We start from the raw sequence: 27,580 nt of genomic DNA on the forward strand, positions 1-27,580 counted from the left end.
CTTCCCGAGCCACCTTGGAATTCAATCTATTTAGTCCTCACTGTTATCCTCTGTTTATGTGGCTGTATGGTTCTCTCATGATCACCTTAATGGCATATTTGAAGTGACTCAACCTCGGCAACTCAGCTGAACTCTAGCTCCTTGACATTTGGACTTCCTGTGAAAAAACAGTGACAGTCAATTGAGAAAGAAAGCAGCTTAATAAAATAAAAGACCAGTCAATAGAAAACATTTACCTTCAAACACAAGCAGAAACTTGTGTGGAGCTACAAAACTCCACAAAGACTCTACAACCACCAACCCTCCCACTTATTTAAGACTGCAGCCAATCGCTCTCCTGAAGCCCCATGCTTCTAACAAGTTCATTGGCTGCCATCTCAGACAGATCCAAACAATTACTCGCAGTCATCCATCTCTCCACAGACAAACACACAATAAAACCTCATTTTCAGTCAGTAGAAAGGCTGTGAAAAGAGTGATACAAGTGTGTGTGTGTGTGTGTGAGGGGTGATGGGGAGGTGGATCAGGACAGCTGTCAACAAGCTATTGTCTGGAGGGAATACAGAGCAGATCACACACACCAACAGCTGCTAGGGGAACAATGACTCTTCATCTTTAAATATAGCAGCCTGTTGCCAACTACAAGCTTCTGTGGAGTAATTAATGTTGAAAAAAGAAAGAAGGAGCCTACGTATTTTAAGTCCCCAAATGGTGAAGGTCAGACTTCTTGTGTGCATACTTAAGATCCTGTACGTGCATATGGACTATGCTGCTTGAACAGTCTGCATCCAGCAGTCAAATTCTCTACATATTTGCCATTCCAGCCTAAGCCGGGCTAAACTCCTGCTGACATAGTTATGAAAGTTTTAGTAGCTCCAGTCTTACCTGTTTTTAAGTCTCCAGTTCCCCCAAAAATGATCCTCAAATGATCAACAGTATCTCATTAAAACAACCGTCTAGTAGCTTACAAACACAATGGGAATTTCAGGAGTTGAGTCAGACAAGCAGAATTAGATCCTCTAATTTGATGTTTCCGAGTCAAGTGCTGGCACGTTCTTCTGACAAAGGGAGTGAAGCAGGAAGCCAAACACAGACACCCGGGAAGGGCAGGTAAACAAAATGGCCTACACACTAGTCTTGCCCTGCCAAGCTCACACCCAGCCTTTCTGAAGGTACAAGTTAGTAAAGAAAGCTTTTCTTTCTATCAAGAGGAAACTCACCTTTACAGGTTGCCTTGAGTTCCTAAGTCTCACCTGGGTTTCTCCTTCGTGTGTTCTAGCGAACACACCGTGTGTTTCAAATCACACAGGACAAACCTGTTTGACAACTCATGTGTGCTGCTCCCGAGCCCACCCCCTTCTTTTGATTTGTCCAATCAGTCTCTTACAAGGAAAAACACAGGCTTACTTTTTTTGGTCATGTGACCCTGTCATTGTCATCTGCTCTAGGCAAAGTGATAAGCACCGTTTCCCAGAATCCAAGAGTGGAGCAAGGAAACTGCAAGCAAAGTACCAGCACGTACTGAAACTGTTACAAAAGTCAAAGTTGCTAAAAAAAAAATTAAAAGAAATCTGAGTATTTCTCACTAGTAGTTGAAAAACACAAATCATGTACTTTTCCTATCCCTCCATGATTCCTCTACATTAAATCCAGACAGTTTCTGCTGTTCAAAGGTCGGCGCTGAGACTGTACACACATTTAGACAAACAAGTTAAACAAATTTACTCATATATGCAGCATACAGTCAGAGAAACACAAGGGTGTTACAGACTCTTGCTTTTGCCCCAAATAAAACCAGCAACAACAGTGACCTACACCAAGCATAGAAAAATAAATGACACTCCAGTGACGAGTGAGTACAGACTTTAAGAATGTTTACAGATGTTGCAGCGTTTCATTTGAACTATACAAAAAAAGATAAGTGACCTCCAAAAATTCACACAAATTACACTTTTGATTTTCGAAGTCTGAAACAACCACAGTTTGCTGAAGTCATTAAACTTCACCTCCAAACTACTCGGCCATTCAGTGTAAGTATAACTGTAGTATTTTACAGCCACATACAGATTGCACATAAGAGCACAGGAAAGTGGTTACAGTAAGTCAGACATAAAAATATATTCTTTTTACAAAATGTGCTGGAGCCAGTTTAACAGAGATATTTTTGCCTGGTCTGTAGTCTTTGTTCCATCTTAACTTTGCTCTTAAGTCGGTTGGATATAATTTAGATGGTTTTAAACCTCGATTTTTAGCCCTGCAGCCTCCAGGAGTGAGAGGGTTCAGGAAACAGACACCCTCTCTACATTTGTAATTAAGGCTGAACTGGTTAATCCAGAACCATACATTAGGACTTCTCTCGGGGACGTTACATGAGCATTACCATTTCTTCTCCACTCCCCTCATGTTTATAAGCCATTGTTGCATGTCATTAACTTTTAACTGCGCTCTGTTTGTGTTTTCTATTGTTTGTTGGTCTCTACAACCCTCGTTTTTCTCTTCTCTTTCATCTCACACCTCAAACTGGTTGCACCACACAACTGCTCCACCCTGATCCTGGTTATGATTTCTTCCTCCTCGCTGTTGTCAAGTGCCTGCTCATATGGGAACCTTGGACTCACTCTAATATTGTGGGTTCTTCAAAACAGAAAACATCGTGAGTTGATGGTTGCATCCTGAGCTTGACTTGTGTGTATTTAAAGCAATCATCCTTTGTATCTTCCATTTTTTCCAGAAGAGAAAACGCTTTCTTCTGGTAGCTGTGCAGTTTGAGATGGCCCCTCACCTCTAAACATTAGCCTGACTTTAATTTACACTGTATCATTTAGGCACATTTAAACAACAGTGAAAGCTTGTCTGTAAAACTGGCCCCAGGTTATATGTGTTGCTGTGTGTTATGGTAGTGTTTAAAAGTTTAGTTCAAACAAGTATGAGCAAACTTACAAAGGTGTGAGTCTTCATAACAAATAATGACTCCACATTACTCCATTCATCACTGCCTGCATGACTCATTCGCCTCAAAGTGAGACGTCAACGGGAGGCAGTGACTTCTCTCAGGTTTATTTTGCTTCCCTTTGCTAAGTCAGGAACTTTGGCTGTGGTTCACCCTTGGTTAAGTCTAAACATGTCATCTTGATCTGACAGTACATCGCTGTCACAAACCCGATAAACACCAGAGTGATGATGGTCATTCGTTTTTTCTTGTGCACCATAATCTAAAAGAATAACATGCTGTGTTTTTAACATGGTTTGCGGTTAGGAAATAGCACAGTTTTTATCTTTGTCCTTTGCACCCAGGCTGTGAGCTCTCCTCCGCCTTATGCTTCCCCTCAGGCCAAAGTCCCTCTGCCCCTCCTTCCCCTCCTCTCCGCCCACGTCTTTGCCCTCCTCGGGTGGCTGCTTTCGAAGTTGTGGGGGTAGAGGAATGGGCTGTCCCAGGAAGTAGCCCTCTTCCTCTGAGTCTGAGGATGAAGAGCAGGTAGAACAGGAGTCTTCGTGTTTGTACTGTCCCGGATGGAGAGTCAGAGAGGAGCCATTGGAGCAGCCTCGGCTGTCTCTGTCTTTCTCGCCTCTCCAGTCCAGGGAGTCCAGCCTGGGCCTGTCAGATCGCGAGCGTCGAGATCGCCTCTCTGACCCCGGGTGTAGAGCAGGGTCTGAAGGGATACGGGAACGACCCCAACCTCGCCTTAAATGGCGTTGCTGGTACGAGGATCCATCTGGAATAAAAAGAATGAGTAACTATGAGAAACACACACAAAAGAAAACTTCATTTGAATGAGTTAATATTCAAAGTCCCTGAAGACATACCCAGCAGATCCATGTGTGGGGGGATGCCTTTCTTCAGATGTAACCTGCTTCCGAAACCTCCCTCGCCCTCATCTTCATCCTCCTGGTTTTCCTCACCCTCTTGCAGCCCCTCCTCATTCTCATCTTCATCCTCATCCTCGTCCATAGAGTAGCTGCTGCTGATTGGCTCTCTGAAGCTGACTCTGGCTGTGTTGCTGCGAGTCAGCGGGGGTGGAGAGTCACAGGGTCCGTCCTCTGGTTGCTGGAGTTTTGGCGAAGGTGAATCCTGGGGCAACAAGTCACGAGACTTCATGGGCAGGGGAGGTGGGAGGACCGAGGGGTTGTCCAGAGGAAGAGGAGGCGAGTCAGGTGAAATGACTTTGTTCACATGAGAGTTTTTTTGAGGAGGATTTGCTGAAGAGAGAAAAATAGAAGACATATTGTAGTTAACAGACAATGAAAAAAGGGTTATAAGAAGCATATAATAGTCATGCCACTATCAGTGGTTTCTGATACCTTGCATAACTTTATTTGTCTTTTCCACCCAAGTCCTACAGTCAATTTCAGTAGAGGTTCCTCTTGAATTAAGACCACTTAGTCCAGTACTTCCATTTAGCTCTCCTTCGGGCTGGGGACTACTGCCTGGAAGTTTGATAGCACAGTTCCCTGGAAGTAAACTGTAATGTGGAATGTCACTGGGCCAAGAAGGACCTAAGCCATTCCCTAAATGAATGTGTGGAAGAGGAGAGTACGAGCCTCTTTGACGAGGATGATGACTGGGTGAAGGAACTCCATTCTGAACTGGAGCAGTGCAGTGGACACCTGAGAGAAGCAGAGAAAATAAATGTGTTACAATAAGCACAAAAACAAAATCCATGTGAACTCACTGCACAACAGTTCCACCGTTATTCACCTCTGGTTTCCACTGCAGTATGAATGCAGTCTTTTGCAGGAGCTAAAATGGGGTTGATGCCCTCTAGTGGCTGCAGTGGAGAACCACACTGTAGCTTGTGGTGTTTCTCTGCTGTCCCATACCGTCTGTTATGGTGAGGCGATCTGCTCTGCAGAGCAGAGTCGCAGGAATCCGAGTTATTGGGGTCTTCTCCCAGAGAGCAGGACCTGGAACAGAAAATAAGGCCCCTGCGAGGGAGGAAGGGACGCCCCAGGAGAGGTAGCTGACAGCGGGCGCAGCAGAAACACGAGTCCACAGCGTGCCAGTGCTGACCGTCGTATGTCATCTGACCCTGGTCGATACCTGAGGAAATATTGTTGTGTCAGCTGTGGAATTTCAAAATCAATCTTTATTACCTCAGAGTGCATTTAAACAGCAATGCATAACACATTATACTATCGGTCAGTAGTTACTTTTAAGGACTCTGACATTAGTGATGTGTGATGTGCCCTTAGAGAACGAATATGGTGTATTACAGGCTTCTTTGTAAGAATATACCATCATCAGAATATCTGCTCACAGGATACACATGAAAGTTTGCTTAAAGTATCACGACGTGTCTTTGCTTCATCACAGCTAACACCTTTCTCACTCAGCACTACATCCTACATGAAAAAGACAAAGGGTCTCTTTAACATACAGGAGATCACATTACAATGATGCAGACCTGTTATTAAAATGATTCACAATTTAAAAAAGGTAGACATCATCTTCATGCTCTCAGGCAAGTAATGCAAACTAATCCAGATCCAGATTTTTTAATTAATTCATGCATGCTGATTTTTTAATTTTCAGGCATGGTGGAGGTATGCAGTCTACCTGCTCTTCTTGATATATTAGTAAATTATTATAACTCCTTCTGTGGGCTCTGATGATGAATAACAACATGCTAAAACTATGCAATATTATAAAATAGTGACGTCAAAGATGGAATGATTAAAGACAAATAAACACTTACATTGCTGGTATATACAAATTAGGCTGGTAATGTGAAGCCATGAAAACATAGCTTCACTAAAAACTAAATTCATTAAACTTAGTTCAGTACCTATGTGTTCTCCACAGGTATCACAGTACTCTGCGTACAGCGACTCGTAGCAGGAGCAGCAGTACGGTCGACTCTCTCTCATGATGTAACGCTGGCCGCCCAGAGCAGCCTCACATTCAAAACAGCAGAAGTGCTTCATGTGCCAGTATCTTCCTTCAGCCTCCGTACACTCATCTGCTAGAATAATCTAGGATTAAAAGAAAGTGAGAGACAGAGAGGGAATTTCAGTACAGGTACAGAAGTAAGTAAACTTCAGAACAGTGAAGAACTAGGTTAACAAAACAGAGTACAAAATATCCAATCAGTGCCGTTCTGTTTGTAGGCTTAGCCACTCCCTGGGTCTAACCGCCAGTTGTAGGTCAGTTGTGGTAGATCCATTTGTCAACTATCTCAACTAATCCCTTAAGTCACAGCGATGAGCTATTCAAAACCAGAAGACATCAACAGAAAATTCTACAAATAGCATGCACTGCTTCTGGGAAACGCTAAAACGCAACAATGGCTAATCTGGGAATGGCTACATGAGAAAGGAAAGATATTTGAACTGGATATACTGAAGTCATGCACAGTTATGTCCCTTATTATTAGATGACAAATGAAGGAGACATAAAATCTGAAGCTGATTCAAAGTCTTGAATTTGTACTTTAGCTTTTCACTATAAATTTACTTATGAGGCCCAAAGAGATATCAATGCAAGTGAGGAAAGCCATCATAACGAGTGGCCAACTCAACAACCTGTTCCATCCTGTTCCACCACAAGGCTCAAAAGACCACAGAAGACAACTAAACTACATCATGACAGAATTATTTCCATGGTTAAGAAAAACAGCTGCATAACATCCAGCCAAGTCAAGACATCAAGGACATAGGTACATCAAAGTCTACAATTAAGGGAAAACTTTATGAATGGAAATACAGAGAGTTTACAAAACAATGGTAACCATCAAGAACAAGAAGGCCAGATTAGATGTTGCAAGAAAGCATTAAAAAAAAGATTCTGGAAAAAAAATGGACACATGAAATCAAGTCACCTGACTCCAACCCAACAGCCGTGATTTTCAGTTATTAAATACAAAACTAAATTCAGAGACCCACAAATAAGCAGCAACTGAAGGCAGCAGCAGTAAAGGCCTGCCAGTGAATCTAAAAGCAGGAAACAGAATTTGGTACGTCCATTGATTCCCCTCAGACAGTCATTTTTTACACTTTATCCAAGTATAGAAACAAATCTTCATATTTAAAATTAAAATTAATGTTGAGCCTCTGAAAGTGGGGAGTATGTAAAAAAGTGTGTGATTCCAAAAAAGTTAACATAAATTTCTTTGTTAAACTGCTTAAATTAAAGCTGAACGTCTGCACTTAAATCACATACGAACTGTTTTATTTACAACCCACTGTGGAGGTGCACAGATGGGAAACAATACAAAAATTGTGTTCTGTCCAAAAAAATTAAGAACATAACTGTATGTTTTTCTCTCCTACTGTAGTTTACTTCCACAAACCTGCAAAAGAACATCAACAAACTATTTTGTGTAACTTCCCAGTTATACTTATAGCCTCCCAAGTGCATTTAGCAACTTGGCATTTTTTTATTTATGCTGGAGAACAATGCCACCTGTGACTAATTTACTAATGCCCTCACTATGAAAATTCAGTCACTGCTAACTCACTAATGTTTGCCCATTCACGTCATGTTTTATGACGTTATGCTGACTTGCTGGCTCATTCTCATTCAGCTGCCTGAGGATGGACTCAAACTCCACCATCTTGGGCTGCAGCTGTTACTGTAGCTCTTGTTCTCCTCTATAGATTCGCTGCTAGCTAGCGGGCCACTCTAACCAGAAGTAGCAGCAGGTGGTGCACCGACACTGAGCTCACGCAGGCTGTAGACACGAACAAAGACTATCGACACCAACTTCTCTCCAGGATGATTGATCCGGCATGTGACTGTGGAGAGGCAGCCATTGTTTGTTAAAGTAAGTCTACTCTTCTTTGTACACATCTTATATATGTAATTATTTAATAACACAAGTGTGCACACTCCCCCTTTTTCATACACTCATGTATACAAATATAATACATTACTGTGGGAAACATTTAAAAACATTTAATACTGTTGTTGCTGAGATTTTATATTAAAACAAGAGGATTTTGGGGAGAGAATCACCTCATCGCAGGCCTGGCAGCGGGGCTTGAGCCTCTCAGCGTGGTGCCGACCACAATATATCTGTCCATCCTGGTAGAAGTAGATCAGATCAACCAGCAGCTCGCTGCAGGAGGCACACTGGAAACACTGAGGATGCCAACAGCTGCCGTGTCCTGCTCGACTCGCAAACACGGCTATATCGCCCCCGCAGATCTGTCTGCCACACTGGAAAAATAGATGGGTGGGGGGTGGTGCAGAGGGAAGCAAGTTAGGTGGTATATCCTTTGACAAAATGGTAAATGCTCCAGGTTGCACAGCAATTTACTTCCACAGCCCTGTAATCATTAAATCTCAGTGTGATGTGGCCCCTGAGGTGTGCCTGTATCTACTTGCACCTACACTGACTTCAGTCTACATGACTCTGACGTGCTTTTTTTATGCTTTCATATGTGAGGTGATCCTGTTTATAACTTTATGTCGGCCTCAACAGGGAAAAAAAAATCTCTACCTGCTGGCAGATTGCTCCAGTCATAGTCACAGGGAAAAGTCTTACGACCCCTCTCCCCAAGTTTTCTCTTTTTCTCTGCTGACTGAACAGACGCAGCTCCTTTTTCTCCTCCTCGTCCAGAGAGTTACAGTACTGAGGCTGCAAAAGACACAGAAACTCACATCAGCATTCAAACAACTAGACCTAAAGTATATATGTATGATGACTGTCATTAACAATTTATCTGTCAATTATTTTAATGACAATAAAGTGTAAAACTGTGTCTGCGTTATGCATGTCCCCCTGTATTTATTTTCAAGAAATACATTTCTCTGTCAAAGCTGACATTCATTTGTTGCAGCTGTGAAACCTTTTCATTCTCTTCTTTAATATTTTTGTTGTAAAATTGAAGCAGAAAGGACTATTATTAAGGATTAAAGGACTATTTTATTGTAAAACTGGCTTTAAAAATGACTATAGGAAGAGATTAAAATATACTTTATTTTTTCCAAAAGTTGCAAATTTCCTCTCTACCTACCAATCAGCCAAAACAGAAAAAGTAAAAGAACGAAGCTTAATAAAAAGAAATAAGGTTAGTTGTTGATTTTCTTTGTTGCTTTTTTAAACTAAAAAAAAGGCATGTCACCCCTGTATTAAAGTCTAAAGTATCCAAAGTCAGAGTCACAGAGATGTTACCTCACTGTCGTGGGCTGGAAGCTGGTGCAGCAGCTGTTTGATTCGGTATCTCTCTCCTGGACTGTTCACATAAGGCACCCTGTCCTCTGGTAAGCAACTAAAATATTGGTAAACCTGAATGACAAGAAAATTATGCTCATATAGAGAATACAAACACCCACTTATCCATATATAGAGCAATTTAATTTACTACCAGTCTATGCACGAACATGTCCAAGTAAATGAGCATCACGTAGGCCTGCACAGGATTAATTTATGTCTCGACTTCTCTTGTGCACCCTGATTGTTACCTGTTCGGGCTTGAGCCCAGGTGGAACCCATGCATACTCCTCGGAGGCGCAGCCTGAGTCGTCATCAGAGATGGAGTGTCTCTGGAAGTCAGATACTAGCTTTGTCATCATCTTTTCCAGCTGCCCCGGCACCGAGCGCACAGCATGCTCTTCTCGCACACACTTGCAGTGCACACAGATCTTCCTGTGGAGACAGAGGTGTTCCCGAGGACTTTACAACTGATTTATAACTGAACTAATGTCAAACATCTTGGTAAACACAATTATAAGTCTTCTCCTGGTTCTTCGAGTGGTCAGGTGTAAAATACAATGTTTTCGACCTGATCTGAGATGTAACCGTTAGATTTTTTTCACTAAAAACATATTAAACATTTAATTAAGACAGACTTTTATTAGGATTAGGTAAGTTCTTTAAGGAATAAATCACTCCTACGCCACATTGATGCGGACACTCCCATTGTGCATAACCATATTATTTATGAACACGCTGCGTTGGAAACATTACGTCACAAACCGGCCCACACACTCAGCAAGACTCCCTGCCGTCACAAATTACTAATACAACAGTTGTCACAATCTGATTAGGGGCTACGCAATCTACAGATCACTTAAAACTATCTCATACCAGTTCATGCCCTCATTACACCAAGATCTTACAGGATCTGCATCAGCGCCAGCACATCCAGAGTATTTTTCTACCAAACAAGCAGGAAATCAGGTCATTGGCATAAGCTTAGCTGTCAATCCGGGGCAGTTAGGAGTGGGAGGTGAAGATGGGAGCAATAATCTCCCTCAGCCTCGTATTACAACCTATCTTGTCCTCAGACTGTCACAATCAATCTGGTGGTGGGTGTGCCTGTGTGTGGGACCAGTAGAGTCAGATTAAAGTGCCCTGGGCTAACAGTGAGGCGTGGGTGTCACGTTTTTTGTTGTTGTTTTCTGGAGATTGAACAATATGTCCATAAGCAGCATGTATTGCATGTGTACATCTCTGTTGCGATTGCATAACAGTCTGCCAGCTGGCACTTGTGGCTCAAGTTCACAAGGCACAAAGCTGCTTTATATCAGCGCCCAACCCCCACACGACCAAAAAGCCCGCACACACCATCACACAACTGCTCGTAAAATGCATGAGCACTCCACCTCTAATCAATTGCCTCATAAAAATCATCCAGGTGACAGCCAGTAATCACTGCATGTCATTGTGAATGCGCTCCTCTGTCTTTACCCAACACAAGGTAATTCTTGAATAGTTGACAAAACAGAGATGAGAAGTACTTCTATGGGATTCCAGTTCCTTTTCTCAGGCCCAGAACTGCACATTCAGTATATGCAGCTGTCTTGCATTGGCATGTTCTATGCACATGGCTGCCAAGCAGTTAGCACCAATATAAATAATTATAAACACAGCAAGAGAGCTTAAGTTAAGCTACGGTGGCACAAATCTGTTTCCCAGCTGTATTTATGTGGATTCCTACGCAAATAAAAGGTTAGGGGAATGAAGATGCACACAGCAGGTGACCTGGCACTATGGGACACAGATGGTAGGTTCTCCAACCTCTCACCCCACCAGTACCACCAGCAGTCTGCGCACCACGAAAGCATTAGCAAGTGCTTTAATTACAAGCAGGTGCCAACTCTCACATGCAACCTACAGTTACCGAGACAAGAGCCAATTTGGAAGAATGTGGGGTATAAAGGTATTACAGGAAAGTCTCAAATTATGCCTCTCTGTGCAAATGCCTCTGCAGGTATTTCACCAAATTAGGGTCCCTGTTTGAACAGATGCGCATGCCAAATTATTTACATATGCTACACTTTGATATGAAAACACATTCTGTCTGATATTAGCCCATTGTTTTGTCTTTTATTTATCTTTTGTCACAGATCATCGAAATGTCCATTTGTTTACATTTCTAAACTCATTTAAAGAGTGAATTGGTTTTTTAGCAAGATTTCTGTTCTGGTGGATGAAACCGTGTGACTGAACTCAAGAACAGGCAACAGAAATGTGATAGTAGTGTCTAGTAGTGCCTTTCTTCTGTTATGCTTTTATACAAAGATGGGGTACATGCACATGTTCCAAATGCATTTCCCTGTAAATATACAACCATAAACCTAAAGGCAGTAACCCCAGTATACGGTTATCTGCAGTTATGGTACAGAAACTCAGGAAGCTTTTCTAAAACATTCCCATTTTATGGCTCTTTTGCAAGTAGTTGTTTGATCATGACTTTAGAAACATACAAACAGAGGGCTATTTCAGCAGTGCCATTTACCAAGCTGTGCGGTGCTGAGCCTTGTCCTGTTCAATTACTTGAGTCACAAGCCTCTGATGTAACACAACTATGCTCTGTCCCCTCTGGATATGTGCAGCGCCACGTTGAGCACTGATGAGTCAAAAAATTCTACCAAGAATGACCAAAAGAGACAACATCCAGTCAAAAATACTTTCCTGACATTTTTATAGCAGGTTCTGCAATGTCCCTTGCTGAGAGTTGCAATGGTCCCTGTCAGTTGCTACTTTGCAAATGGCAAAAAGCACTGAGGGTTTTTGATTGCGTTACATGTTGTTAGTGATGCCTTACTTAACAGAAGTGTGCCACTTAAATGAATTTTAAGATTGATTCAATGATCCCACTTAAAATAACTGGCTAAAAATCCTGCTGATTTTCCCCAAAAAATGTAGTGCTGTGCCCAAACTTTTCAAATGCAAGAAAAATGCAGCACTAATCCAAGTGCAACAACAAGAAACACACCACTCAACAGTTTGTAACAAAAGAAGCCAATGTGCAGTTTTGTGGTGGGTTTTTCTTACATGTATGTTTACAAAGTTAGTTTGTTTCTATTAAGCATCAATTCATTCCTCATTCACCTATTTGTGTTATGAACAGGAGACATGGCAGATGACGCTTTCGCCTCTAAAGTTGCTTTGGCCAGCCAAATCACAATCACTGATACATCTGGTAAAACTGATTCTGTTATTGTTAATGGTGTAACTTTTGTTTGTATTACTGGCTATAGCAACTGAATAATACAAAATGAACTTAATAATCTGACTGAAAACATACAGATAAGAAGTGTGTGTTTTTCCACCGACAGAATGATTAAATGGAAAGATAAACAAACGAAAATAATGATTTAAAATTTCTTCCCTTTGGTTACTGGGTTAGCCAGTAAAACTTTACCCTGCACTATCACTGATTTCTAAGTCCTTAAATAAAGCCGCCCTTCTATTATGTTACCATGTCCTCAAAAGGTAATGTGCGATATATAATAAGCCAGTTGTGTACAAGGAGGGATTGAGTAACAGCAGTATCTGTACATGACCTCATATTGCACACTATACAGATAATTTTACAAAGTGTACAAAACAACATAAAGTCAGACTAAGGAACATTAATCATCTAAATGCATTTTCCTTCACATTTTCAACTTAATTATTATTTGAGTTTCTTTTCTGTCTAATCCTAACAGTAAAATCTGGTTTCTTCATTACCTGTTGTAACCATGACAAATTAGTCCGGCTTGGCCTGTTGATGGAGTCCCATGCAGACTTGTGCTGTTCTTGCATCCAGTAGGTTCCTACTGCCTTGCCGTCTGTCTGTCAGTGAGAGCAGGATATTCTATGGCAGCTCCTTTCCATCTGATAATTTCTCTGTCTGAGCAGCTCTTTTCAATGTCCCTCTGGAGCCCCCACTCCCACCCTCCTCCGCCCCGATAGTAGGCGCAAACAAAAGGCTCTGAACGGAACCATACACTACACAAAATGCAAACACAGATCTCAAAGTACACACAAGCCATGTGACTTTTAAATCTGCCCACAAAGATAAGCTAAAGTGCACATGCCATGAACGTTTCAATTAAGCCTCTCAATTTACTCACGCTGCCTTTGAAGATATGAAACATCAAGTGACAATAACGATGCATAAAGTCACTGCGTCTTTCCTCCCCTGACCAGACTGCTGTAACTGATTCATAACAGATGGACGATCTGTAGCTTGGATGCAGTTATTAATCATAAGCGGAGCAGATTTTGATCCTGTGAGCAATGCTGTGCTGTAGAGTGGAGTATTTATAATGTTATGTGATCAAGATGGCCATGCATGAGTACAAAGTGTCTCTAGTGATATATCAAATCGACAGCATGGCTCATGGTCTCTGTGAAGTCACGACACATCTCCGAAGTCATAGCGGCTCATCCGACTTTGGTCACTTGATGAAGATGAATACCAGGAAAGACATGATTGCTCAAAAAGACGCAGCGTGATTACAATCTTTTAACAGAATGATCTGTTTTCTCTTTTTCCTCTCTCTTTTTTTTCAGGATCAGCATCCGAGTCATCGGAGATGCTTCAACAAACAGTAGATTATCCCTTTAGTCTACTGACAACAAATCAATCTGCAGCTATTTTTGGCCTCACTGTTGCTTTCTGAGACAAAAATGCCAGACTTCTTAAATATAAACACTTGGTGCTGATATTGTAGTCCAGAGATTATGTTTTCATTTAGATAGTTACACAGATAAAGGAATTAAAACAAAAATTTGCTTTACTACTGCTTTACCTGTTTCTTTTGCACTTTAATGGCAATATGATTGATCAGGAAGATAATCAGAAGACTAATCAATACTGACAAATTTGCCCCACTACAACTAACTTTAAGCAACCTATCTAGGAAAGGAAATTATAGTTAACTAAAATAAATTTAAAAAACCATGTGTGAAAAACGCATTTTATTAAACTGAAAAACAATACCACATCAGCCTTTTACGGCTGAGAGGTACAATTTGTCATTGTGTTTGTATTCTTGTATTATATTATTTTTCAGTAGTTAACAACAATCCAAAAAGTAACATCATAATAACAAAAGTAAAGTAAAACTGAACATTTTTGAAGATAAAAACAATGAAATGAAATGAGCAAACCTACTGGAAACTAACTTAAAACAGTTGTAAACAAAAAAAGAAAAACTGGTGAAAAAGTAAATAATTCTAATCCAGACTGTGACTGAACCTACAGGTCTATTATAGGTCAGCATATATTATTAAAACTGGTGAGGGGTCTAGTATAGCAGCCATATGATAACTCTTTAAAATGCTGCTGCTGGTGTGATAATCTATACCTGCAGCAGGGAACTGTGAACCCTCCACAGATCTGGTTCTAAGAAGCAGATGGGCCTCCTCCCATAACTCCCTGCCACTAATTAGTGACAGAGTAATTGCCGCATGGCCACCCAGACTAATAGCAATGGCGACTTTGAACACTTCTGAAGCATGTTGGGGACCTGTGGGTCAAAAGTAACTCAATTCACTTGCTGCTGGGCAGCGGAAGCACCATCTGCCCCCCACCTCAGTTTAAGCTGTGCCTGATAAAGCTCAGGATGAAGATGGATCACTTCCCTCTCAGCGAGCATCAGTAGCTTAGCCTGTGGTCACTTGGAAGATCTTCTCCATCAACAAAGGTGTGAGTTTAAATTGGTTATTTAGACAGATGCAATTAGTGCCAGACTCCAAGGTCTTAAAAACTGACCCCTATAAATCTCAATTATTTAATCACTTTCATGTTTGCAGTCTCCTGGATCGCCTAAGAGACTTGCAACGTCTAAACAAGACATTTGTCCTTGTCAGCTCACCCAATGTCATTTCGGATCTGCCCATCAGCCAAACGAGTAATGAAAAATGTAAACAATGAACAGCATTTTGTTAATGCTACACAGATTAAATGCACTGTAAACAGATCAACGTGCATGGTAGAGTGCGGCACACGTGTTTCAGATTATGTCCTAACTTCTAAGCTTTTGTCTTGACCCGAACGGAGAGAAAACTGAAAAAGGAAAAAGATAAAATTACAGGCTTTTGGCTTTATAGAGTACACATTCCTGCCTTTTGTTTTACTCTCTCATCACCAGGCCAGTTTGCCTCAGCCATGCAGAACACATTAGGGGTTATAAATGCAGCCTTCATTATCAAGAATAAATCTTGTGTGTCAGTGTCAAACCCTGTGATCATCCTCAAGAGTTTCTGGGTCTGGAAGCACTAAACACAGCACAATATAGTTGAATCACCTAGTTTCCTTCTAAGTGACTCATTCTTTAATCTTTGACTTCTGAAATAATGTGAACAACAAGCAGTAACCCTTAGCTTTGTAGTATTTGTCGAGCTGGAGCAGCCTCTGTTTTTATTCCATACATTAAAGCCTAATGAAACACAAAAGTCCCGTCTGAAAAAGGAAAAGTGCACTGAAAAGCAGAAACTGGAGAGACAGAGGGGGGTTTGAAGTGGTTGAGAGGGTTGCTATCACAGCAGTAAGGCCTAATCTTATTAGCAAGATTGACAGGATTAGACTAACCAGAGACCCTACCAGCTGGATATACACTAAAGGACTAAAAGAGAGAGGACAAGGAAAGAGGGGCTCAAAAGAAAGCACACAAAAACAGACCTGACAGGGGAGGTTGAATTGTTCATCAGGACAATTCAACCTCAATTGAGCTACCTTTGGTAGTGTTTAACAACTCTGAACAAATAGGTAAAAGAGGTATAGGGTAGTTTAAAAAGTAGGAATCAGAAGAACGAAACCCTCTGAACACAATGTGGACATGGTACGAAAACATTCATCCCCCTGCTGAGTACAGCTTCGCTTGTGTCTATGAAAAGTTACCTCTCAGAGGATTTATACAACAGAAAATTAGTTTTTACCCCAAAAGTCTATTTCATTAACTCGCCTCAAAGTTCAACCAGTATCAGTCCTGTAATGCTAAAATGAGTTCAGTCACAAATCTGATTGATCATCTGTGGTCTCTGGCTGGCAAAGGTGTCTTCAAGCTATGGTAGGCAATGTATTGATGCTGATAGTACTGATGTTAGTGGTGTAACTGCCAAAAAACTGATAAAAAAAACTCACGATTCGGATCGGATCACGGTTTTAAGTCACAGATCAGATTAATTTTCGGATCAGCAAAAAAAGAAAAAAGACAAGAAAGATTTAACTCGCCATTTATTTATTTAAGTATTTTTTGCCCATTAAAAAACATTCAACTCAAGACTCATTCCACGCAATTATATAAAAAACAAAGGGCAGGGCAGTGCAGGGGTTTGTATCGACCCCTCTGCTGTGATATGAGCGGTCACGGTCACGTAGCTTTCCGTTGCCCTGGAGGTCAACCCATCTGTAGTTAGGGCAACAGAAGATGCCTGGGACAGTTCAGCCATAACTTTACACTTTTCCTGCTCATACATGCTTGGAACGATCTTGTCACTGAAGTGGACGCACAACGGGATATCATAGCGTGGCTCAATCGTGTTCATCATATGTTTAAACCCCTTGTTTTGCATAATGGAATACGGCCTCATGTCTGCAGCTATAAACACCTCAATAGCTTTTGTAATAGCTTTAGCCCGGTCGGATTGGGCAGCAAAGGGCTGCTTACATGCCGCGAACTCCTCTGCTCCTCTATTTGGACCACTAGCGCTGGCCATGACTATCGCTTGACAAACTGACCACGCACACCACACACATACTTTTTTTTCGTGCCGAACCGTGAAGTGGGATCGGTTCAGATCACGGATCAACAGTGATCCATTGCACCACTAACTGATGTACTTGTGCACTCATGCAAAAGGCACATGTAACTGCAGCCAATACCTTGCATATGGCGTCTTGCTAATTTGTTATTTGCAGAAAGTATGCAGGATTAAAAAAAAAACACAACAACAACAACAACAACAACAAAAAAGGTCTATTTTCTGAAACTGAAAGATAAAACTAAGAACCGTACAGTGAGCACAAATCCCTGATCTTTAAGCAGTCTAAGTTGATAACAATCAAGCCTCTCCAACAAACTGACCCATATCCACCAAACTGACTGGCACGCTGGCACCTGCCCCCAAGTGAATCAATATATACTCAATATATAAAGATATACTTAAGACTGAATGGTAACAGGTCAGAGTTAGAATGCCAGCAGCCCTGATGCTCATTTTCAGGTTTAATAAACTCTAACCTATGCTGGCACACTTTGACCAATCAAAGAATTACAAAGCACATAGGGTTAACTAGATCTATTTTTAGTCTGCAAGAAGAACATGCATATGTCCATACGTTCATCTGGTGGAAGGGGCTTAAAACAGAGGGGAGAGCTGCAGGAGAGGCTTGTCTTTTCTAATTTTCTGCCTAATGATGCTTTAAGTATAAATCACTGCAGCTTGGACATAATGCACATGTTACAGGAGGCCTACCGCTAATCCCACTTCTCTGTAATGCTTCTGTTTTTCCCCATGAAGAAATAATGTTAAACTAAAGCTGCTGTTATGAATATAACAGTTTAATAACACATGTGTCTGTAGCCCTGATTCTTCTGTATCTCAGAATCAGTAGCAGTGATCTGCGATGATCTGTGAATATCATGTGCTGCCCTGACTGGGTCGTTTGTTGTTTTCTAATGTATATCTGATCTGTGCTCATTGCATACATAGATTACACCTAAGCTCCTTTACATTGGCTGACATGATGCTGTCCTTCTTAATACATGTGTAAAGAACACAAACACAAATACATCAGTTTGACACTCCTGCTTGCAAGCTGTCACGATAAAAGTGAAACTCAGATGAAACCTTTTTCTTTTTAATGCATACACATTTTTGGGACGATTAAATAGCTAAGGGGTCATGTTTCTATAAATCACGTTTCCAGCTAAAGTGGCATTAAAAAAAGAAAAGAAAAAGAAAACAGTCATAAAATCATTGCTTTTATACTTTGTTTTGCTTTTGAAGTCCAGCAGGGCAAAATGACTCTACGGTATGAAACAAACATTTCCTGCAAAGCTCACAGGCACCACTGTCAGTGTTTAAGAGTCCTACAGTTCATACCTCCAGCCATGGACACGGAAGCCGGGGCACTGGTCTCCGCAGCGCATACAGGGCTGGCCTCTGTCTGGATCCTCTTCCTCCTGCTGAATAAAAACACAAATCACTTTAGCTCACATAATTTCTGACTGGAACATGATTCAATTGTGTCTTTTGGTAAAAGACACAAAAGAATAAGGATATAGAGTGTTTGCTAGACATGAAGGAAAAGCATCAACATCGGAGTGAGCTAGTGAGTCCACCTAAGCCTCAAGCAGAATGTGCTTAAATTCAATCACTTCAGCTTTTAGTTTAGCATATTTGTGGGGGGAGCGCGGGCTGTCATTACTCGTGTTAACCAGTTTATTAATACCCCCCACCCCATTATACCAAAACCTTACTTAATACTGCAAGCTTGAAGTGGCAGAGATAGACATAATATCCATGTGTTATGTCAGTGCAGATAAAGCAGCAAACTGTGAAGTGACAAAAACTGCAGTTCCTCTAGTGACCATTTGAGGTTTACAGCCTGGTATAAAAATGGTTGGGCACTATGAATTAGGGATGAGTTTCAAGACTGTTTTTTATATTAATGAGAAATCCCTAATATGGACAGTTTTCATTCTCAAAGTTTAGGTGAAAATGTTGATTTTACTATGGCTGTGGCAGTCTATGTATCATGTCAGGTAAGATGAGCCATAAACCGGACCTTTCAACCATGTTCGTAGAAGTTATTTCAGACTAATTAGCAGATATTGATGTGTGCGTTGCCCTTGAATAGCTTATGTTCTATTCTAGTTAACATTAGCTGATAACTTAGCACATCACCCTTTCATCAAAATATAGTCATTTCTGACTCAAAGAAACCAACATGGCAGCAGCCAAAGTGTTAATACTGAGGTTTTGAAATGTATGGTCCAAAAATCACTGGGCCACATCCTACTGGCTACATTTATGCCATCTATGACTTACATGTTAATACTCCCAACTTAAAAGCAATAAAAAGCAGGTTTAGAACCTGGTTAAAGAATTGTCTTGGGCTCTGTGGATTCAGCTTGCTAAATGAGCTTGCTTCCTTTATCCAACAACCGCATTCTACCCACTCACCTAAATATGGTCACTATTCTCCCGCCCATCTATCTTTTATATACAGTCAGTGATGTGTACTTAACACTGTTTTTGTACTAACACTGTACTTAAGGCACATAAAACTAACATCACTGATAGTTTGAGTAGATGCTGTGTGCTCCAGTATGGCATGCCTGTACATAGTAAAGTATTCTTATAGCTGTTTGTGTTTTTAATCAATGGAGCAGTGGGTGTTTAATTTTCTAGGTTACTAAATACACACAAAACGGTAAGCGATACCCATAATTTGGCATAACGATCCCCTTACAAAACCTGTTTATTTGAGCTCAGCTCAGCCACACAGTTACATATTAAACTCAACAGTGAGTTCAAGCAAAGCTCTTTGTTTTGCAGAAATATATGGAGGAATACATGACAGGTAGTTAAATCCCAAATATTCCTCTTGCCAAATATGCTGACTGAGCATTGCTGAAGGCAACTCCGCAGCTTAGCACTAAATCAGCCGCTTCATATCTCAGTTCTATTGCTGCAGCTTTACTGCATACACAAAGCTCTTTTTAGAGATGGGAGGAAGGAAGCAGACACAGGATGAGAGCTGCACCCTTTCCCTCTCAGTATAGTTACTCTGTCTCTACCTTTTTTAGTCCTTTAATATACACAACCTCTATCTTATTTGAGAAGAGCTTACTGTTGACACAGGGGAAAGCTTACAGTTCTTTCCAGGTTGGTAAACAAAAGGAAGCTACCTAAGTGTTTTTCCCTCTGCTGAGACTCTTACTTTTTTTGGCCACAATTGGTTTGCCCATACTTCATATGCTTTGTACTTAACAACAACAACAACGACAACAAAAACATGATAATAATAGGTGCTATTTTTTAAAGCTTTGAGAATAAAGATTGACATATGAAAAATTCTACATAAAAAAAACAAAACAACACCACTGAGTTTAACAAGCGAAGTAATAAAATGCAGATATTTGATACAACACAGTACCTGTGCGTGCCTGTTCACCTGTCTTTATTTTTCAGGCCACACTAACCACATAATCATTGTTATTCACGTTAGGCCTGTTTTCCCAAGCTGAGATATTTATGAGCCATCTCAGAAACTGCAGCACATTACTTTGACTAGTAATCAGTTTACTTTGCTTATCTAACAGACATCTGAGGGCTGAAAGTATATTATTAGTGGAGTGAGAAACCACAGAGGCATGAAATAAAAAAAAGTTACTTCAATTTAAAAAAAAAAATAGGTCGTTTGAGGAGTTATGTCATTATTTTTCGGGTTGATGTATTGAGGTATTTTCACTAATGACAGCACAGAGCTTCGTTGGAACTAGTTAATCCAGAACTACTGTATGAGTTATAATTTGCATGCCTTTTTTAAAGCTTTGCCATTTAAAAAGAACACAATGATACACACTGGGATCAGTTTTACTCCACGCTGCCTTGCTAATCTCCACTTTAATTTGGCTTGGACTGCTGTTAGCAAAGCCAGGTATGAAAGGTGACAAGACGGGTTAAATGAAGCGTTCAGATGATTTGTGGGTGACTGAACCTTTCAGTTGTTATTTCCTTTGGAAGGAACGGCTGAGATGTCGCACTGACAAAGTGACAGACCGAGCCCTGGAGGCACACACTAAAAAAAAGGTCTGTACATCTAACACTGTTGTACAAATGCAGCCCTACATATTGCATTTATTAAGGTTTCAGCGAATGAAAGTGAATAGCTGCAGGATAAAAATGCTTTTGGAAATTGTAGCTGACCTGATATGATTACACTTCAGGATACTACAGGGTGTTACTGCTTTTCAATTCAAAGAGTCAAGAAATTAAATGACACTTTATATGTTTATGCTTTCGCTGTAATTTTTCTCCATTCAGACACCCTTTTGATATTTTAAGCAAAGCAGAAGTTGATTAACAAAGTTTCTTGTGCCAGTGCACAAAAAAAACTGCTTAGCTAGCCAAATTTAAGAAGTGACATCAACATCACAGAGGAATAGAAAACAGATTTAGAAATGTTTTTTTGCTTACTGGATTTCACTTTTGGTAAGAGAAACCAGTGAAACCGATGCTTAAAGTTTGTTGCACTTGTCTGAAGGTGTAACACAAGTAATTTGACAAACATTATAGTCTCTCAGCCCCAATAACAACAGACGTGGAGAGCCAACACTACAAAGTTGGACAAAGTTGGACAGAAACTCTTGTACTCTAAGTCTACGTAACTTTCAAGAACAATGCAGATGTGAATGAAACCCATAGTCTGTTTAATGGGCAGCACTGGGTGACTCATCTGGTTGCAAAAACATGTCCAGTTGCATGAATGTGTATAAAAAAGCGTGCCTCTTTGATCTGTGACCTCAGTAAACACTTTTCCAATGACTTTATGTCCTAAATATTCAGTTTTAAGTCTTACTGAGAAATTGTGATCCCTACTGGAGTAAAAAAAACAAAAAAACAACGACAACAAAAAGATTAACCAGAATATGCTTTAGGAAGGGTCTGACTTATGATTGAAGAGTTGCTATCCTATATCGTCATGCCCAGTTTAATAACACTAAAAAAAGTGGTTAAGTTGCTCAGCTCCATAACCTACTAATGGATGATATCAAGGTGATTACATCCTTCAATCAGTTTATGGATTGTTTATATAAAACCACAGAGTGTGAAAATTTGTCTTTTATTGTTTATAAACAAAATATTTGGAGGGTTTTGTTTTATCAAAAGTTTTGATAACCCTGCCCCATCTCTTAGTTATGCTGCTATAGGTTGATGGGAGACGTTCCATGAACCAATGAACATTTCTTCTTCTCTCTCAACTATTCAAATTTTCATGTCATGAACGCTTGTCTTCTTTCTCCTATAGTTTATGTTTTGTCCTTGTCTCTCTCCACGCTCTTTCCTTTCTTCTATTTCAACTTACTCCCCAATCAGTTGTGGCAGAACTAGTCTCCAGGAGGGCACAGCAATCTGCCACAACTAATTGCAGATTGCTTGATTCAAACACTCCTATGCTTTGTGAGTGTTTGACTCAAGACCCATTACACATGATTTAAACTTCATTGAGACTTGGGATGTTGACATGGCTGTTTGTGAACTACCTTCACAAAGTTCTGTAATACACACATTATACCAATTGGAACTTTCTTTTTCAAAGCTCAAACTAACATTCAAACAAATGAAAACTACAACTAAAGATTTCAACCAATACAAATTAGGTGATCATATCCACTCTGGAAACTAACTGAAACATATCAAAGTGGCTACCGTAGGCAGTGAAATTTATTAACTGATTTACTGGAACTGTACAAAACAGATTAGAGGTTCAACAGTATAGCATAAGTATTCACTCACTTAAGGGCAGACAGTAATTAAGAGCTAAGCATTGCTTCAATGGTGATGTAATAAAGAAAGAAGGATTAGGAATCCTGAGAAAAGCTTAAAATTACCTAAAAAATGAGCTAAAAGGAGAACATGGACTCATATCCAAACATGCATTCAACCATGTCAGTAGGATTAAAATTAGCCATGCCATTAGTCATGGTTGCAAATTCAAACTAAATTAAAAGATGAAAAAAAGCACCAACATCTTATTGGATACCCCAACAGTTAAATGAAGCAGGTAAGAGCATTTATTGCAGTTTGACAGTTTTATCCCACAGCCTTGAATATGCCTCTGTCAGTTCTATATTGTCTTATCAAGGCTACACAGACCTGAAGGTTTTGTGTGTGTTTTCTTTCAGGCTTCCACCACAGATAAAGTGTCAAGTTTGCATCCTGACAAAGAGGTTTTCCTTTTGTGTTGTGAGTGAAGGATGTGATGGGAGTGGTGATAGGAAGTTTCTTCTAAACCGAGTGTGGGTAAAGTAAATAATACATTCACATGTCCAGGGGGGCGCGGATCATGTGTTCACACTTTGAGCGACGTCAAGACTTTTCATATCAGGTCCTTTGTTTTCACTAAGTAGGTATAAAGTTTAATCACGTGGCATGTAACCAGGTAATGGACAAACTGAAAGGCTGCCAGCTTTGTTATCTGGCATCAGCATGCAACAGCACTGGCTAAGCCAGGGGTTACATGCAATAATTTAAAGGAAATGATAAATAATACATCTGAATGATATCATGTGGCCCATACTGAGGCTGAGTGAGGGAGTGGAAAAAAATGGCTCCCCACATAAGAGAGAATGACTAAGTGTTGGTTTTGGACCTCAACACTGAGGTGTTGGATGGATTAAGCATTAACAGGAAAGGTCACAGGTCGGGGCCCTTTGTGGTCTTGGCACGCTAAGTGGACGCACCTCTCTTCAAACATTCTACATTTTCAGTGTCCAGCATAACACCTTCCCACATTGGTCCCCTGGGACGTGCGGATCTGAGTTTTACTGGCCCCTCATGTATATTTACAGTCCCAGGGGTACTATTAACTTATTTATAAACTGCTGATTGGTCTGATCTATAATCTAGCAGACTTCATGAGTAGATGTATCTTAATCTGCAAAATAATTTTAAAAAATATCAAATAAATGTACTTGAGCATTTGCTTTATTGCTCTCTGAATGGGTAGAAGATGTAGCTCAAATAAGAATTACACCTGCATTATAATCATTGTTGTGTCATCAACCTTTTAATTGAGAAATTAAATGCTTTCTTTGCACTCATGCTAATTGCATTTTACAATTGCATGAATATACTTATAGTTGTAAATGTGAGTGAGTGTGTAAGTCCTGCAGCACCATTGTCGCTTTTCTGCTACGTTTACCGTATTTTCCGCACTATAAGGCACACTTAAAATCCTTTAATATTCTTTAAAGGAGTGCGCCTTATAATCCGGTGCGCCTTATATATGAATTCTGGTTGTGCTTACAGACCTCGAACCGATTTTATGTGGTACACGGTGCTCAAAATTCTGTCAAAAAATGTTTTACTATGATTTTCGTAAGCTACGAAGCCACGCCGCTTGATGGACTGTCGGAGCATTGCGGCTACCGTAGTCAGGAGCCTCGCGGAGTAATCTGGGTCCAAAACTCCGTCCTCTTCAGGTCCCAAAGTCAAACGAACACCGCAGCATCACTGAGAGGTAAAAACTGTCTAAACTCTTTCATCTTTAATAAAGTGGTCAGTGTTGCTGCTTTACCAGGTGTAACAATTAAGTTTAACATCCAGGTATCCATGAAAACAGAATTTATTAAATTTAACGGAGTTAGAAGTTAGCAGGAAGTTAGCTCGCTAGTTTCCACCAAGCAAGCTAACCAACTGTCTACCTGTGACAGTAACAAACCCCGCTTTCCTTCCCTCTTACATTTACTTTGATGATAAACTTTTAGCAAATCAAGGCATTGCTTCACAGGTACAACTATAATTGGTGAAAACAGTCACTGGCCAGAACAGGCCACTGAAATTGCCTGGCATACTATTTTACTTGGCCCAAGCTGGGTTATGTTGAACCCTGATTTTGCATTCACATGTGTTACTAATACCATGAATGCACCAAGACTCAAACCAAGGCAGCTAAAGGGATTTCTAGTTGTGATACCTCCCCTTTTCCCTCTGTTATGTTTCATTGTTTTTTTTAATAAAATGAAATTCAGCTATAGCCACATCTACATCTTTATTGCTAGAAAAAGTAGGCAAGTTCAGTACACATTATCTTATGACAGCAGCTTCTCACATCCCAAATAACTGTAGCATAAGAAAGCATACAGTCAAATTTGTCAAGCTGTCATTTGGGAAGGAGTTGGGAGCACAATTAAATTGGTTATATCTTAGCAGATAAAATTGCAGATTCATTATATCAATAATAGGGAAATTAAGAGATCGCCATCTTGAACGACAGAGTAGGTTTTTTTTCTTTACATCTATTTGAGAGCCATATGGACTCTCCATATGAGCCATAAGCGCTTTGAGTGCTCAGACAGAGTAGAAAAGCGCTATATAAGAACCAGTCCATTTACCATTTACCATGGGAAATATTTGAATCTAATGAGGCTAATCTATCACTTGAACACTTGAGTGCTTCAGTAAATATATTATTTGAGACACTGTGGCAAGGAAATCATGAGTTTCAAATTGCTGCTGAGGGCCTTGTTTACTTACTGTGTACATAGTCTCTATTCTCAAATCATGTACACTAATTAAATTTATAATCCAGCCTAAATCAAAAGGCTTTTGTTCAAATATCTGTTCAAAGCTGCACTGTGGGAGACCAAAGTCTACAGTCTATGGCTTATTTATCACATTTCAATGTCGATTACACCACATTTACGCAGAGGATTTCTTGAAGAATATTTACAAGAAAAACAACAGAACATAAACTAAGATGTTTGTGTAGTGCTGTTAAATTACATTTTAGTCATAAATTGTCATGTATTTCAATTGCCAATAAAAGGAAGACATTTAATTTTCCATCAATTTTCTTGACCACTTAATCAGCTCAATGTCGTAATGGCTGCTGACCCAGCTGACACAGGTTGAGAATGGGGTATGCCTTGATCCATCAGAGGGTTAATGCAACCAATTTAGGATTACCAGTTAACCTAATGAGCATGACATTGGGTTGTGTGAGGAAGCCAAAGTACCCAGAGGAAACCCATGCCACCAAAGGGGGAATATGAATAACCATTTAACCACATTTAATTAAACTGCAGATCATTTCTAATCTCACATCCTGGCATGAATTACAAAGCCAGTTCATCCCCACTGAGCCTCACATAGGTCTAAAAATAGTTTAAGTTAGACGATAAGGGTTTTTCGTAGCTTAACAGGTCTTTGGGCCAGTGACTACGTGCATAACCATGACTGGTCTACGTGTAGTTAAGGAAAAGTCTTTGATACCTTATTTAACAGAAGTATGTCTTCTTTTGTTATTTGTAGCCATTTTGCAAACAAAATGTACTTTAGTCCGAGTAAACTGAACCCCTTTTTGAAAAAGGGTTAAAAATAATTATATTGGGCTTGCTGGTTGTCCTTTAGTGGAAGACCAAAATTTCTTTGCTGGACACCAACACTGTTTCCTGCAGATGCGGGAAAAACCCCAAAGATATATACATAGGTGTTGAACACTGGTGCTGTAAGATGAGTTAAACCTCACTTTTCTAATGCTGGTGTAATGAGAGTGTTGCATTAAATATTCATGATATTCATTAATTCTTAAGGACTGTTATTACATGCACAGGTAGGAACAGGTGTGTGCTTTGTGTTAAGATAGAGTATTTATACAAATTAACATTAAATACTTTTTTTTTTACCCTCAAAGTCATTCAGACAAGCACCTATTCTATAGTTTAGTTATAATAGTAGATGGATCTACAGTTACTGAACTCACCTGGACGTTGACGTAGTCCAGGTGAGCTGCGGAGCCAGATGTTCCATGTCAAAACAGATGTAGGTGTTCTCCCATCGTCACTAAACTCCTGACGATGTAGGCTGCCTTTTATAGCAGCATTCCAACCACAACATAATTCAACACACAGCATGAAAGCTTGACAAGGGTAATAAACACGTCCAGGTAACAGTTACCCCATCCTAACCTGCACAGGTACAAATATGACGCACATTCACCCTTCTGTCTACACCTGAGGCATCCGACATGATCCAAGAAACAAAGAATGTGGGACTCTGTGGCAGATAGATGATTCTATTTTTTTATTGTACTATTTCGAGCGTAAGAAAAAAAATGTTGGAGGGAAACAAAAGCCAGGTGAAGGTGGGACGAAGTTCCGCTTGGGCTGCTTTCTGCGTTGGATTTCAATGTACTAAAAGTTCATTTCACGCCTGCTTTTACAATGAAAATACTTCGGAAGCTTTAAATCACTCCAAACTCCTCCTTGTGCTGAAAGATGACGATATTCAAAATGACCTTGAAAGTTATTAAGGAATAAATGTACGGGAAAAAACAAAAAAAAAAGAAAACAGGCACCTACCGAGCGGTTGGACCGTCGCTTTTTAGATCCGCGCAGGAACATGATGTTGGCTGGACGTTAAAAGCAGTTTTCCGGTGAAGAAGCAGAGCAAAAAAACGGCGAGCGAGAAAAACTGTAAGTAACACGCTTTGTGTAAACTACATGCCGTTTCTTCCAGACTGCCCACGGATTCTTCTTCCCGTCTTTGCTAACTATCTAAGGAAGGAGTTTTGGCATTCGAACTGATAAGCTAGCTTAAGTGTAAAATACAACTTCCGGCGGAGACTTCAAAATAAAAGACGCACTGAAGTTTATTCTTGTCGATTCTTGAGCGGAGTCAAA

At 40.2% G+C, this 27,580-nt stretch overlaps 1 protein-coding gene across 5 annotated transcripts; it reads right to left on the bottom strand.

Moving 5' to 3' along the window:
- Nucleotide 1: 1 nt before the first annotated feature.
- prickle3 (prickle homolog 3) lies at nt 2-27,512 on the bottom strand. 5 transcript variants are annotated; one of them, XM_025901815.1, is made up of 13 exons: nt 27,260-27,512; nt 26,662-26,766; nt 18,270-18,352; nt 9,404-9,587; nt 9,114-9,227; nt 8,439-8,576; nt 7,952-8,155; nt 5,784-5,970; nt 4,697-5,038; nt 4,300-4,605; nt 3,805-4,197; nt 1,221-3,713; nt 2-157 (listed from the first exon to the last, which is right to left on the bottom strand). In XM_025901815.1, the coding sequence occupies exons 3-12, from the start codon at nt 18,314-18,316 to the stop codon at nt 3,253-3,255; spliced, it is 2,376 nt and encodes a 791-aa protein (XP_025757600.1). In that variant the 5' UTR covers nt 18,317-18,352; nt 26,662-26,766; nt 27,260-27,512; the 3' UTR covers nt 2-157; nt 1,221-3,252. The 5 variants fall into 5 exon arrangements, with proteins under 5 accessions (XP_025757600.1, XP_005448561.1, XP_005448560.1 ...); XM_005448504.4 differs by lacking the exon at nt 26,662-26,766 and having other exon boundaries at nt 18,270-18,349; XM_005448503.4 differs by lacking the exon at nt 26,662-26,766.
- Nucleotides 27,513-27,580: the final 68 nt, after the last annotated feature.

The sequence above is a fragment of the Oreochromis niloticus genome, linkage group LG20, assembly GCF_001858045.2.
Source record: "Oreochromis niloticus isolate F11D_XX linkage group LG20, O_niloticus_UMD_NMBU, whole genome shotgun sequence".
NCBI lineage: Eukaryota > Metazoa > Chordata > Actinopteri > Cichliformes > Cichlidae > Oreochromis > Oreochromis niloticus.